The sequence below is a fragment of the Morus notabilis genome, unplaced genomic scaffold (genome assembly GCF_000414095.1).
Source record: "Morus notabilis unplaced genomic scaffold, ASM41409v2 Scaffold286, whole genome shotgun sequence".
NCBI classification, from domain to species: Eukaryota; Viridiplantae; Streptophyta; class Magnoliopsida; order Rosales; family Moraceae; genus Morus; species Morus notabilis.
Genome location: NW_010365008.1, coordinates 4,952 through 19,140, shown reverse-complemented (window position 1 = coordinate 19,140; position 14,189 = coordinate 4,952). Strand labels below are relative to the sequence as shown.

The window sequence follows — 14,189 nt, the reverse complement described above, 5'->3', positions numbered from 1 at the left end:
AATATATTATATTATAATATAGTTGTAATTTTTAATTATATTATAACTGAAATATTAATATTTCTTAAGTATTATTATAATATGTTTTATAATATTGTAATTATATTAACCATTTTAAAAATATTATTATATTCTATATCATAGTTATATAATATGTTATTTAATAATAATTTTATTGTATTATATTAAATATAATAATAAATATACATTATATTATAATTATATATATTATATTATAGTATAATATAATATAATCGTTATTTTTAATTATTTTAGTTATTATTTTAATAATATTATTATATTCTATATCATAATTATATAATATATTATATAATAATAGTTCTTTTGTATTATATTAAATATAATAATAAATATATATTAAATTATAATTATATATATATATATATTATATTATAGTATAATATAATATAGTCGTAATTTTTAATTATTCACAATAATTCAATCTTATAATTTATCAAACATTATTACACTGATTTTAGAACCAGCACAGTTACTATAATTATAGTTTACTAAACACTCAGCTGTTTTTTGTAACAGCTGCTTTTTCCTTCAGCACAGCTAAAAATAATTTTTTCAAAATTTATAACACTACCAAACTAAGCCTATATCTAACTAAGCCTATATCTGCTACTACAAAAGACATATATTAATTAAATGCATGCTTCGCTAAAATGACTAATTTGGGTAAAGGTGGTATGGTAAAACACTTCCTTTTTTTTAAGGTAAATATGGTAAAACACTTCCCTCTTTTTGCTTTGGTCATTACCTAAATAATTAATCACTTATTCGATAAAAACATCACATAAATATCATTGAAGAAGAATCCGAAATCCTGTCCTGACCGGCTTCCAAAACATTTTGGTTTGAAGTGTGAAAGCGAAACAAGTCCCGCCCTCTAAGTACAAGATCGCGTTGTAAATTTTCTCAAACTAATTTTGTAAAGGGAAATCTTACATAGGCCCAAAACTCCCAAAATTTTCAAAAAGCTGAACCAATCAAAACGTAAAAAAAGTGGAAAAACTCAAAGCAATTTAAGAAAAGCGCCAATTATTCCCTTTTCAAAAACAACCGAAATGGCGCTCTTTCTCTCTTATTACTCTCTTTACAAAGTCCCTCGCCATTATCCCCCCAAACCCTCACTTACTCTCTGCCCTTCTTTTCCCTTTCCCACGCCAAAACGCAGCGTTTAATCTCCTCCGAGCTACGGCCATGGAGGACAAAGAGAACTGCGTACGCTTCACGCGGGCCGCGAAGCGTAGGGCCGCCGCCTCCGCAACGGCGGAGGACCAACCCGCCGCCCCCACCAAGAAACGAGTCGTGTTGGGAGAGTTAACCAACATTTCTAACGCCGTTAAGGAGGAAAGTGAGAGTTCCGGTGTTGCAACCCAAAAGAAGAAACGGGAGACCAAGAGCAAGTTAACCAACATTTCTAACGCTGTTAAGGAGGAAAGTGAGAGTTCCGGTGTTGCAACCCAAAAGAAGAAACGCGAGACCAAGAGCAAGGCCAAGAAGGCGCTGCCCATGACCAAGACGGTGACGACGAGGCAGGAGACGAAGGAGACCGAAGCGAAATCGGAAGATCCCCAAATGTGCGTGCCGTACGTTTCCGATGTCTATGAATATCTTCACCAAATTGAGGTATTTCTACTTCTATTTTCATCTTTTTATTTTTTTATTTTTTTTATGGGCATTGTTCTTCAAAAAATGGGTGTTTGGAAAATTTAATCAATTCTTGTGGTGGGTTTTATTTATAATCTTTAGGTGGATCCAGACAGACGGCCTTTACCCGATTACATGGAAAAAGTTCAGAACGACATTACTCCAAGTATGAGGGGGATTCTGATTGATTGGTTAGTGGAAGTTGCAGAGGAATACAAGCTCCTTTCTGATACTGTATATCTAACCGTTTTATACATGGATAGATTTCTTTCTCTGAATGCTCTCAGTCGGCAAAAGCTTCAATTACTGGGTGTTTCTTCAATGCTTATTGCCTCGTAAGCCCTTAATATGCCTTAAAAGAAACTATTTCTTTTTGTTGGATCTATGTTGCTTTTATTGAATGTGTTTGTCTAATTGTTTTCTTAATTTGTTCTGATAAGAAGAAAATATGAAGAGATTACCCCTCCGCGCGTTGAAGATTTTTGCTATATTACTGACAATACATACACCAAGGAAGAGGTAATTGTTTTTTAATATTTAATATCGTTTATTTTACTGATTCGAGTTTAGAATTTAAGTTTTATTATAGTAAAAAAGTTTTTAAAAACAGTCATATTTAATTTTTTGTTACAGTAAAAAGTACTTATATAAAGTCATACTTTCAACTCGAATTAAAAATTCGATTCAGCGAATTAAATAGGTCCTTTAGTTTCTTTACCATTTTTGTTTTTGTTTTCTAATTTAATATTTGTTTGATGATGATTATAAAGGCGGTGAAGATGGAGGCTGACATACTCAAGTCATTGAAGTTTGAATTGGGTAGTCCTACGATAAAGACATTTTTAAGGCAAGCATAGATATTTATGTCGTTTCCATGTTGGCCTTAATTTGATATATTAATCTCTGCTCAATAACAAGTTGGACTGATCTTGTCACTTTTCCCATTTTGGGTTTTGGATCACAGGAGATTCACCAGCGTTGCTCAAGAGAGTTACAAGGTAAGTTTAACCATTTTTTCTCTACATACGTTTTGTGAAAATTGAACTTTCTGATGTCTTACAATTATTTGGTTTCCTTTACAGACTCCAAATCTACAGTTGGAATTTCTGTGCTGCTATCTTGCGGAGCTAAGTTTGTTAGATTATAATTGTGTCAAGTTCATTCCTTCATTGATGGCGGCATCTGTTATTTTTCTTGCAAGATTTACAATTCGGCCAAAGATGCATCCTTGGGTACGTGCTTGTTGCTAACTTCATCTGTATCATTTTCTTTGATATGTGAGTACTACACATAATTACTAGGAGCTTTTTACTATAAATAACCTATAAGTATTATGTGTTTTTCAACGTTAAATTTGGTCAAAATCACATCAAAATTAAAGTATACAAAACTTCGCAGCAAAAGAAAAAATACAAACTAATAGAACTGTTCAAAATGTTACTGTGGGCAAGGTGTTTTTTCATATCCTACCAAAGAATTCTCATAATTACTATGCTAAAGCTTTATTAAACTCCAATTATAACATCATACATTAATTTATTGGGATACGCTTTTAACAGACACCATCCCTGCAAAAATATTCGAGATATGCGCCGTCTGATTTGAAGCAGTGTGTTCTCATCCTACATGACTTGTATCTAAGTAGAAGAGGAGGGTCTTTGCAATCTGTAAGAGCAAAATATAATCAGCATAAGGTATCTTCATCTCATTCATACTCTGATATAATATCTGTCTGTGCTATAGAAGCCATTATCTGAGATTCTGATTCAGATCCTGTTATGTGCGAACAGTACAAATGCGTGGCCAACATGGCTTCTCCTCCAGAGATACCAGCTCACTACTTCGAAGATCTTAGACAATGATCAATAGTAATGATTTTTTGTATCTTGGGAATTGCTGAATGAGTAAGATTAAGCTGTTGAAAGTGTTGGAAGTTGAACTCCTGATGTTGAGCTTTGGTTGCGGAGTTTCTACTCTCATTAATGGTTGTCGTACGTGGAGTATCTCTGCAGTTTTTGAATCTGATGGCGTAGATAGTTCTTGGTGATTAGATTTGCCCCATGATTCGTAGATGTTCTTTAGAACGGGGAAGTTGATTTCTCATGTTGACAGAACCTTTAGGGATGAGCTCAATCCTTCTAATTTTGATTGTATTATATTCTAATGCAATCCTTCTTTTTCTTTCAATTATATGAATAGCATTCGTCATTAAAGATCACAAAAGCTTGGAAAATGCTATGGAGTCTTATTTCTACTCAAAATATACTCATCTTAATTTGACACCTCTCGAACCATTGATTTTTTCAGAGATAACAAATTTTTAGTCTGCATTTGAAACACCATGTGGACAAATAGAAGTTTTTCAAAAGTTTATAAGACAGGGTATTTATGGTTGTATTAATTTGGTTTAAGGATGATCTTCATATGCATGGACACCAAAAAAAAAAAAAAGCCTGAAGGGAGAAAAATTGTCGTTGCGCTCTAATTAGTTCTTTTTGCCAATTCAAATTTCACTTATCAGCCATACAGTAATTTCATATTCAAATTTATAATCTTTAAGAGATAATTTGGAGCTCTATCTCCATATATGTTGAACTCAACACATAATTAATTAACAAATGTTAATGGTCAACCAAGAGCGCTAAACTAGAAAAGTTGTTAATATAACTCTCAAAAAAGGTGCACATCAGCACATGTTATTGCACACTAATAAATATAAATAGATCAATAGAAAAGTAGAAAAGTGCATTTACATTCTGAATTCCATGACGCAGACTATGTTGTTGGCAAAACAAGCAGCAACCTTATCGCCTTCTTTGTTCCAACAAACTTCAAAAATCCCGCCATCTCCAGAGTACGTTTTTACGATTTTGCCTTCTTTAACAGACCATATGTGCATGCACTTGTCCATGGATCCGCTCGCCAAATACTCACCATTTGGGCTGAATGCAACAGAGTATACAGGATCCCTGGGATTTTGGTATTACAAAACCACGAGTCATACTGGTCAGAGATTTGAAAAATGCCATGATATCATTATCATCTTCAAGCAAATAAATTTATGACAGCTGATATTCATGTGTTAATTCATATTAATATTTTTATATTTCAGTTGGATGCATTCTGTTTTCTGAATGGTGAAGCATTTATTGATTATGCTTGACCTTCTGTTCTCAGAAGAGTGTCCTGGGTTTACCTGTGGCCATTAAAGCTGCAGAGAAGTCTCCCTTGTTCTACATCCCATAGCTTTATAGTTGAGTCAAAGGAAGCACTGCTCAAAACATTAACTAAATAAAGATACAGGAAAGTTGAATTACGTGCATACATATAAGGAGTGACCAGTCGCAAATTGATTCAACAACGGGGAAGCTTTTACATTTTATGCTAAAATTTTTTTTTTTTTTTTTTTTTTTTTTTTTTTTTTTTTTTTGAAAGAATACCGCCTCAAATAAAAACATAATAATCTCAAAAATGGGGCAAGTTTACCTTTTCCTATTGGGCCTTTGCGAGACATGAAAGTAAGAGAAGTGGCGCATTTACCTTGCTAGAACCAACGGTTGATTAGGATTGTTTGTGCCTAGTCCTGTAGGACTCCAACGGATGGTATAAATCTCCTGCAGTTTTGTGCATCCATCACCTAATTAACATTGGAATTTGATAGATACAAATTTACATGTGAAGAGAGAAAAAAAATTACCCTAGAGTGTTCCCTCAAATCATGCAAGCACTTGTCCTGTTTCATACTCCATATCTGTGCCAGAATATTTGAGTTTTCAACCCATTAAAAACAGAGCTAAAAAAAGATGGAAAGAGTAATTGGTAAACAAAGAAATACAGAAACCAGCCTTCATAAAGACACTACACTTCCTTCATATCATGAAGTTAAGAGAAAAAGAATTTTAATACCAAGGCCACGATATAAAAAAGCAATCACCTTTGCAGTGTAATCATCAGAACAAGAAGCCAATAATGTACCAGTTGGATCCCATTTAATAGCATTAACTTCACCCTGAAAAACAGTAAAAAGTAATAATAAAAATAAGATGGTAAAGATCGTGCTCTAACAACCGCATAGGCAGTGCGGGGTATACTGTTATTGGTAATCATTATATATTGTTTTTAGCCTGCATCCTAATTGGTATACAATGAAATACAGAAATCAGAAAATAGGGACTGTAATTAGTCATGAAATTAATTCAGAAAGTGTTGCGATCGAACACGTAGACGCAGGAACATTTATCCGTTGAACGGAAAGACAAACCTGATGCCCTGAGAAAGTTTTGAGTGGCAGTTTCTCTCCAACCTTGCAAATGTGTATCCTAGTATCAGTGGAGCATGTTGCAAATGAAAGATTGTTCCGCCAGTCAACATCCAGAGTGGGAGCTGAAAAGTAATTTGCCTCAAGTACCATTGAAAATTGAAAGGATAAACACCCAAAAAGTTGAAAAGAACATGACAGAGTTTAGAACATTTCACCAAAAGCCATAAGTTTCATACACACAATCTGGTACCTGAGTGGAATTCAAATTGTTGTTTGCATTCTTCAGTCTTTACGTCCCACACAATTGCCGTTTTATCCACACTGCCGCTAAGAAGATAATCACCCTTCTTGTTCCACTTTAGAGAAAAGATGGGACCTTTATGTTTGTTCAACGAACTCCTCAACTCCCCTAGATAAATAACATCACCATTCATAAACGGTAAAATAACATTGCTTCAATCAAACAACCAAGCTAGAATTTGCAATATATATATATATATATATAATATTGCCCCGAACGTTTACAATAACTTGACATTACAATCACAGGATCTTAGTTGCAGCAAGAAACAGACGGTACCACAATCAACTCACCATCTCCACTCCATATCCTTGCCTGTCCATCATAAGAACCTGTTGCAAGTAACGTTCCATCACCCTGGAGGAGAGAACCATGCCAGAGTTCACATCACATGTATTGAATGTCAAGTCTTAATATTAAGAACTGAAAGACATCTTGAAATGAAAATCTATTATTACAAATAAGGATATTGGAAAATAAACACCTAGATGTAGTATAGTAACCTTGCAAAGTTACAGCAGTCAACATAAAAGAGAATAGACTCACATTCCAATCAAGTGTTGTCACATCCTTGCTTTTCTCGTTGGTTCTACCTTTGAAATGCCTTAGCACTACGGCATCTGCTGGTCCGTTTTGCATGGCAGATTTCGAAGCTCCATCCGCGATGGACCAAATTCGAGCTGTTGAATCTCCAGATCTAGATGCCAAGAAATTTGAATCTTAAGAGTTAGATACTGATAAACAATTCTCAAGATTGTAATCCTTCTTAAAGACTCACCCTGATGCAAGAAGTGAACCCGATGGACTCCATGCACAAGCAAAAACCTAAACGAAAGGAGAAACTATACTGGATCTGTAAGATGATAACTACAAAAAATGAGAACAAAAATACCTCATACAGGGTTATGTTCAAACCTCGGAGGTATGCCCTTCTAGAATTGTTACGTCAGAAATAGGAATTTCACAATGTTGGGATGTTGCAGTTGTGGAGATTTCCATTGGTTCTGGTCCTGATTTCACAAAACACTACTTTTAAAAACCAAATACTCCTGTGAGTAAAAATAAAAAAAAATAAAAAAAAAAGTTCACAAAAAAGACTTTTAAAGAGAATGAGAATGGAAGTGAACGATTACCACCGCAATCTCCATTATTTCCTTCATGTTGCTCAGTGTTTCCTTCGCCATGGCAATCCACTTCTGCTTTTTCTTTGTCTTCCTCATGATCGTTAAATATATTCTCTTTATCATGATTTTCTTCATGTTCCATTTCTTTTTTCTCCTTCTCCTCTCTTTCTCGTGCATTATCTGGTTCATTTTTCTGCTTGGTCTCATTATATTTCCCATTTGTTTCAGACTTATCCTTTTGCAAATTTTCCTTCTTTTCTTTTACAATTCTTTGCAGTTCGTAGGCATCCTTTGTGATAAGATCCAAAGGTTGGAGAAATGAGAAATCATCATCCACATCAGCATCATTCTGGAGAGTGGATAAAGAAATCAACCAACCATGATATCTCAATGACCAAAAAGTAATAAAAAAAAAAAAAAAAAACACTTACGCTGCCCAAGTTTGCCTCCAACTCAAGATATTGAAGCCCTTTCTGCACAAATGTAACAAGTGCATCAGGTGGGACTAAATCACCATTAATTGTGCTTTTGTTAATACCCGCTTCATAACCAAAAGCAAAAGCTGAATGTGTAAAGCCTGGAGAAATTTACGAAAATTGATTAGAATTACATAATCAACATAGCAATTAAACTTTCACACTTCAATACCAGATCATATTCACATTTAAGATTTAAGAATTAAGAATTTCATGTGAAAATCTCTCTTTTAAGTAATTTAAAACTGCCAGATAAAGAATTTCCACACTATTTCACTTTCACAATCAAAGATGAATATTTAATGCTATCTAACACCAAAATAAAAAAAATAAAAAAAGATAATAATAATAAAAACAAAAAACTCTATTGTTGTTTTCATCTCCAAATTCGAAGCCCTGGTTTAAAACATTTGCTTTCCGAAACCTAAATACGTTAATATTTTTCTGACAGAACTCAACAGGAGTACGGAAAAGAGTACGAACCTGATTCGTGTAAATAGCGGAAAACTATGTAGTTGAGTTCGTCGGAGGTGATAGAAATCATCGTCGCCAAACGATACCGTACCGGTACTTTTCTTTTAAAAAAAAAAAACTTGAATCGGAGATTTCTTCTCTTCTTGGCCGCAAAAAAGAAACCGACAGAGACGTTGGCCGTTGGGCTTCTCGGTGAAAACACTCAAAAAAAGTGTGATTCTTTTATCTTTTATTGATTAAAGATGAGCGTCTAATGGCGATTATGTGCTTGAATGTATATCGTTTATTGCAGCTGACGTCGTCGTTTTGATGGTAAACTGGGAGGTGACATATAGATCGTTGGGCTTTCTTTAGAAGACATGGTTGTCCTGGGCCGTTTGAGCTATGAGAAAAGAACAATATTGACGAATAGTATAAGCGCGTTTGGAACTCGTTCTAAAATAATTTTATTTTTTATATAAAAATAAAAATGTTTTCAATCTTAGATAGAAATTATTTTTTAAAATGCATTTAGTAATTTTATCAAAATATTATTTTTAGTATAAACCCATTAATGTCTCTCTCTGCTCGAGAGAGGAGAAAACGAAAACAAAAAATGAAAAATGACTAAAAGTCATTTTTCATTTCTCTCATTTTACACCAAACTGAAAAATCATTTTCATTTTTTGTCTTTATTACGTCAAATGTCGTTTTGAAAACGTTTTTATTTTTTTCTTTTTCAAAAAACGTGAAAAATAAAAACACGATCAATTCCAAACACGGCCTTAAGGTTCACGAGTCTTGATTTTTTGTCCCTTACTCTTATGGCCCGTTTAGTTCGCTGATTTGAGTTTTTAATTCGAGTTGAAATGTGACTTTATGTGAGAGTTTTTTACTGTAGTAAAAAAGTTAGATGTGACTATTTATGAGAGGTTTATACTGTAATAAAACTCGAATCGCTAAAATGAATGGGGCCTTAGTTAATACATTTTTTAGTCAAATAATTATATTAACAAAAAGGTACTAATCTGTAATAAATGATAAAAATTCAGAGTCATACATTTTAAGAGTAAATTAAGTAATTTTCTCGTGCGGGAGAAATTGGTGAACTCAGCCTTGTTCTAAGATTTTTAACCTTTATTATTGATTAATATCCTTTTGATTAATATAGTTTTTTTTTATTAAAGGGTATTAATAGTGTGTAAAGGGTAAAAATCAAAAACTTATTATGAGGGGTATTTCTCATTTTCCCTTGAGCTATTGGTTTGATTTTTGTGAGAAAAAATTGATGAACTTATCTTTGAATGCATTATATATTCTAAAATTTTTACCTTTTATGCTTTATTAATATCCTTTTGAGTAATATAATTCTTTAACTAAAAGGTTTAAGTGTAAAAGATAAAAATCTAAGACCAAATGTATTTGTGTCCTATTCCTATTTTATGAGATATACTTAGCCAGTCCAAGAAGCTCATGCCAATGTCATTGCTCTTTTTTTTAAGGGATGAAAATGATGTACTCTAATAAATAATAGAGACCTTTTTTGGTATGCTAATATACCGATATGTTAAGTTTTATGTCCGTCAAATCTGTATAAAATTACGTAAAAATAAAAAAATGCGTAAATCTAACAGTTAAAAAAATATGACCTATAAATACACTAAGTGTCCTAGAGAATCTCCATATACAAAACTACGTCAAATAATATATCTATTTGTCTTGTAATTATTAAGTTTGGAAAATTATAAAAGTAAGTTTTTAACTTTTAAATAATTTAAAAAGAAAAAGACCAAATCAATTTAGTATAAAATGCTAAAAGGTGAACATCAGTTTAGCATAAATGCTAAACATCAATTTCTCAAAAAGGTAAAAATTAAACAACCAGATGTTTAATACCAAAATTTGGAAATTTAATACAAAAATTATGCTTTATTATAAAATAGTTTTTCTATATAAATGCTTACATTTGATATTAACACATTAATTTAGTATTAAGATCCTCCTTCTTCTTTTTTTATTTTTTATTTTTTTTATTTTTTAATACTGTAAGTCTGTAATATATCTGTATTCTTTATGACCGCGAACTATAACTTAACTTCCAGGACAGGATTTGATCCATTTGGAAGTGCTGCAATCCGTTTATTCTTTGTTTATATTTCCTACGGCTCTCTGGTTTCTTTCCTGTAATTAAGTTTAGTTATGATATTTTGATCTCGTGATGACTCCACAACATAATTATTAATGCGTATATATTTTTATTTTATGACATCTGTTTTGAAAGATTCATCTCGTTTAGTTCGCTGACTCGAATTTTTAATTCAAGTTCAGATATAATTTTATATAAGAGTTTTTTACTGTAATAAAAAAAAATTAAATGTAACTTTTTTTGAGAATTTTTTATTATAATAAAATTTAAATCAGTAAAATAAACGAGATCTAATAGTTGGCACATCAGAACTAATCCATGCTTACCCTTTTAGCACTTACCAACCAGATTTTTGGTGAAAGGGTGTTTAAAGATTATGTACTTATTCGTATTGTTAGTCACAATGGGGAACAGATTCAATGGTATTAAAAGCTGATTCAATGGTATGTTAGCTCAGTAAAGATAATCTAGACGAACTCTGATCACCTGCAAAAAGAGAACAAGTACTACCTAATACCAATATTGTCGTGCCACTAATTCACTCAAAATGTTTGGAAGACGAAAAAGGAAAAAATATTGACGGATCAAATTTGACCACTTTGACCATTTTTTCTATTCTTTTTTTTTTTTCTGAACTTACTTTGACCAAATTTATTATCTAGCATAATTCAGTTACAAGATTTTTTTTTTCTCCTAAGAAATTCAGTAAGAAGATTTATGCAGCAAGAAAAGGAACGGTCTCCCGCGCCAAGTTAATTGCCCAGATCAAGGCATGAGCTTCCCCCCACTTCAATAGAGCACAGATCAATCTTCTTGCACCACATGCCTCGGCCAGGCCAGGAGACAAACAAACTCGGAAAAACGACACTGAGCATTAGCAGCCGTAGATAGAACATCAGGGGACTTGCCTTCAAAACAACATGAGTTCCTGGCAGACCAGATCAATTCCAAAATCACAACTTCAAATAGAGTGAAATCTGCACTAGAAAAGCCCTTATCACAAGTAAACCATCCGGAGCCTTCACCAAGATCCTCGCTAAATCCGCACCGTTCCGGACATCAAAGTGGCCCCATCTAAATCTAAAAAGAAACGTCATGATCATAATCGTGTTTGAGGAGAATTGTAACTAAGAGCATAAAGATCGTGCTCATGACAATGGAATATAGTGAAGCTTCCGGTGACGATTCCTAAACTGGTGCCAAATTAAGGATTTGACATGGCACCACCGAAAGGCATATGCAGCCGGGGTATGTTTTTCTATCATTATACATATAGTTATTGTTAAAGTATATTGCACTATTCGTGATACTGATACTAGACATAATTGCCTGACTTAGAGGTGCCGTGTTTTTTAACTGAGGCCAGCTCCTTAAATTGCGCTATAAAAGGAAACATATAACCAACTCCACAAATTCAAATAAAAAAATGTAGGAGACAAAAAGATACAATCCAACCATGGGAGACAACGCGTCGGGTAATGAAAGGGTCATATGATTAATAACCTGTGGTCTTTTCAGTTGTCTTGTTGAATGAATGAATTGCTGCAATTACTTCAGAAGTCATCGGGAGAGATGTTGATTAAGATAAGCGTGATTTGACCACTCAAAAAAACGTCTACTTTAAGCAAAATTTCATTAACAAAAAAAGACGTATAAAAAACGCACGGGACAGCAGAGCATGTCCTTTTACTAATATTCATTTCGTTAATTCGAATTTAGAATTTGAGTTGAGATGTGATTTTACATAGAATTTTTTTACTGTAGTAAAAAAATTAGATGTGATTGTTTGTGAGAATTTTTTACTGTAAAAAAACTCAAATTCTAAACTCGAATTAATGAAGTGAACGGGACCTAATTTTTTTATTTTTTTTTAAACTTTCTTTTAGGTGCAAAACCAACAGTTTTTTTCCTCGGTCTAGACTAGATTCAAGTAGCTCATACTGTATAAGTCTAACTTGACTACATTCCAAAGCTGACAAGTATCATCTAAACAAAGAAAAAAGTACTAGAGCCAAGGTTACATATCGTCGTTTTTGTCATAAATTGGACTTAAGAGTGGCCCTTATTTTAGGGACTGAAAGCGAGAAAGGGAAGAAAAAGCTCTCGTGAAACATGAACAATCATATAAAATTATGAAAACGAAAAAAGAAAAAGTAGATGAGTGTAAAAAATGTCTTCTCGTGACTCGGGAGATGCGTTCCCGGTTTGCAGGCTGTACTCAGTAACCCCACAAATATCTTTTTCCTATTCTCACACTGTCAAACAAAGCTATCAACCTTTTCCCTTCAGTGCTTTTCTAAAGGAACTTCTTCTTCTATTTCTTCTCTCTCTCTCTCCTTACCTCCATTATTTTTTGTTGTTCACAATCTGAAAGCTTCTTCTTTGTCGTTCCTCACCCCAGCAAAATGCTTCTTCTTGATCAGGATCAGCTTTGGCAAGTGGGGTTGTTGCAGAAATTAATGTTCCTTTTGTTCCTCTCGTTGTTGGTGTTTGGGGAAGAACGGCAAGAAAGTTTGGTCATTAGCGACGTTGGCTTGACCAAGCAATCACCAACTATGCATGGGAAGCAGCTCAAGAGAAGCTTAAGGCATTCATTTGACGCTTTGTTTTCGAGCAAGAGAAAAGTTCCAAACGCTGCGGATCCCCTTCACAATCGCTGAAGATTTTTCATTTTTTTTTGTTGAACAGAGAAGAGAAGAGTTCATGAAAAATTTCAAAGGGTGAAAAGTTTGGAACTTTTCAAGGTCATGTAAAGTGGTGTAGAGGCCGAAGTACTGTTCATATGCCGGCAACGATGTTTTGGTTTCGCAAGTTAATTTTTCCCTCGATCGATAATGTATTATAAATTTTTATTTTGCTGAAGTACTTTTCTCTTTTCTTAAAGATTGTTAGTCTATGTTTTGTATGTGGGATTTTTTTCCTTTAATTTCGGTAACCAACCGAAGATTTTGCACAGAATGTGGTCCACATTCTTCCATTAATTAGAAACGTGCTTAACCACGTTCAGAATGACGACCCCTTGGGTGCACGTCCAACAAATATTCTGTGATAAAAAGGACAGTGTCTATACGGTTTTAGTCCCCTAAGCCTATAGTCTCTTTCAGTTGCCAAAATACACCGCCAAACAAAGATTGATTGAGGTTCTAGTCAAACAGAGATTGAGAGAGGTTTAGAAGAACCTTAACCGAATTTTTTTACAAACCGAGAACATTAATGGCGGGAGGTGCTTTTCAATCTGTTTTTTTTTTAATTCCACATTTGATCTAATTGTAATTTCATCAAGTAAAAAATAGAGAGATATAAAAATGGTAATGTTAAAGTAACGAATTAAAATTAAATAGTGGGTGTCAAAAAAAATAAAGTAGTCAAAAATTAATTATCCATTGTTAGTTAAAATAAATCAATAATTCTATAAAAAAGTTAGGGGTAACTTTAGAGTAATAAGGGTCTGTGGAAATAAATACTTTAAGCTCTTGTGGCCAGAAAAAGTCTAAAATTTTACTCCATAGAGGTAGCATCTTTATATCTTTAAAGCGAAGATCACTGCTGCTAACTCCAGATCATGTGTGGGCTAGTTATGTTCATGTGGCTTCAGTTGACAAGATGCGTAGGCCACAACACATCCATTTTACATCAAAACACACCCTAGTCCTCGTCTTGATGTGTCTGAGTACACTTCGTACGATTCCTCGCTATTTCGGATCGTTAGGATCGGCACGCTAGTCAGGCTAGTCTTCAGTTCTTGGAA

At 33.5% G+C, this 14,189-nt stretch overlaps 2 protein-coding genes across 3 annotated transcripts; one reads left to right on the top strand and one right to left on the bottom strand.

Moving 5' to 3' along the window:
• Nucleotides 1–1,104: 1,104 nt before the first annotated feature.
• LOC21393545 (cyclin-A3-4) lies at nt 1,105–3,867 on the top strand. Of its 2 annotated transcripts, none has more exons than XM_024171602.1 (8): nt 1,105–1,659; nt 1,783–2,015; nt 2,124–2,199; nt 2,451–2,527; nt 2,645–2,678; nt 2,763–2,912; nt 3,240–3,374; nt 3,471–3,867. In XM_024171602.1, the coding sequence occupies exons 1-8, from the start codon at nt 1,231–1,233 to the stop codon at nt 3,540–3,542; spliced, it is 1,206 nt and encodes a 401-aa protein (XP_024027370.1). In that variant the 5' UTR covers nt 1,105–1,230; the 3' UTR covers nt 3,543–3,867. The 2 variants fall into 2 exon arrangements, with proteins under 2 accessions (XP_024027370.1, XP_024027371.1); XM_024171603.1 differs by having other exon boundaries at nt 2,121–2,199.
• Nucleotides 3,868–4,317: 450 nt separating this feature from the next.
• LOC21393544 (WD40 repeat-containing protein HOS15) lies at nt 4,318–8,541 on the bottom strand. The gene is made up of 14 exons (XM_010107163.2): nt 8,326–8,541; nt 7,798–7,943; nt 7,376–7,715; nt 7,158–7,252; nt 7,021–7,067; nt 6,789–6,939; nt 6,536–6,599; nt 6,192–6,350; nt 5,942–6,063; nt 5,615–5,689; nt 5,378–5,431; nt 5,221–5,294; nt 4,877–4,951; nt 4,318–4,649 (listed from the first exon to the last, which is right to left on the bottom strand). The coding sequence occupies exons 1-14, from the start codon at nt 8,384–8,386 to the stop codon at nt 4,430–4,432; spliced, it is 1,683 nt and encodes a 560-aa protein (XP_010105465.1). The 5' UTR covers nt 8,387–8,541; the 3' UTR covers nt 4,318–4,429.
• Between the last annotated feature and the right edge of the window lie 5,648 nt (nt 8,542–14,189).

Bases quoted from the DNA above. Each gene is read 5' to 3' on its own strand.
- LOC21393544 (XM_010107163.2), bottom strand. From the start codon at position 8,386: ATGATTTCTATCACCTCCGACGAACTCAACTACATAGTTTTCCGCTAT. The intron at 6,351-6,535 runs GTGAGTTGATTG...TTATTTATCTAG, and splicing joins AAGGATATGGAGTGGAGATG to GGGAGTTGAGGAGTTCGTTG. The intron at 6,064-6,191 runs GTACCAGATTGT...ATTACTTTTCAG, and splicing joins ACAATTTGAATTCCACTCAG to CTCCCACTCTGGATGTTGAC.
- LOC21393545 (XM_024171603.1), top strand. From the start codon at position 1,231: ATGGAGGACAAAGAGAACTGCGTACGCTTCACGCGGGCCGCGAAGCGT. The intron at 2,528-2,644 runs GCAAGCATAGAT...TTTGGATCACAG, and splicing joins ACGATAAAGACATTTTTAAG to GAGATTCACCAGCGTTGCTC. The intron at 3,375-3,470 runs GTATCTTCATCT...ATGTGCGAACAG, and splicing joins CAAAATATAATCAGCATAAG to TACAAATGCGTGGCCAACAT.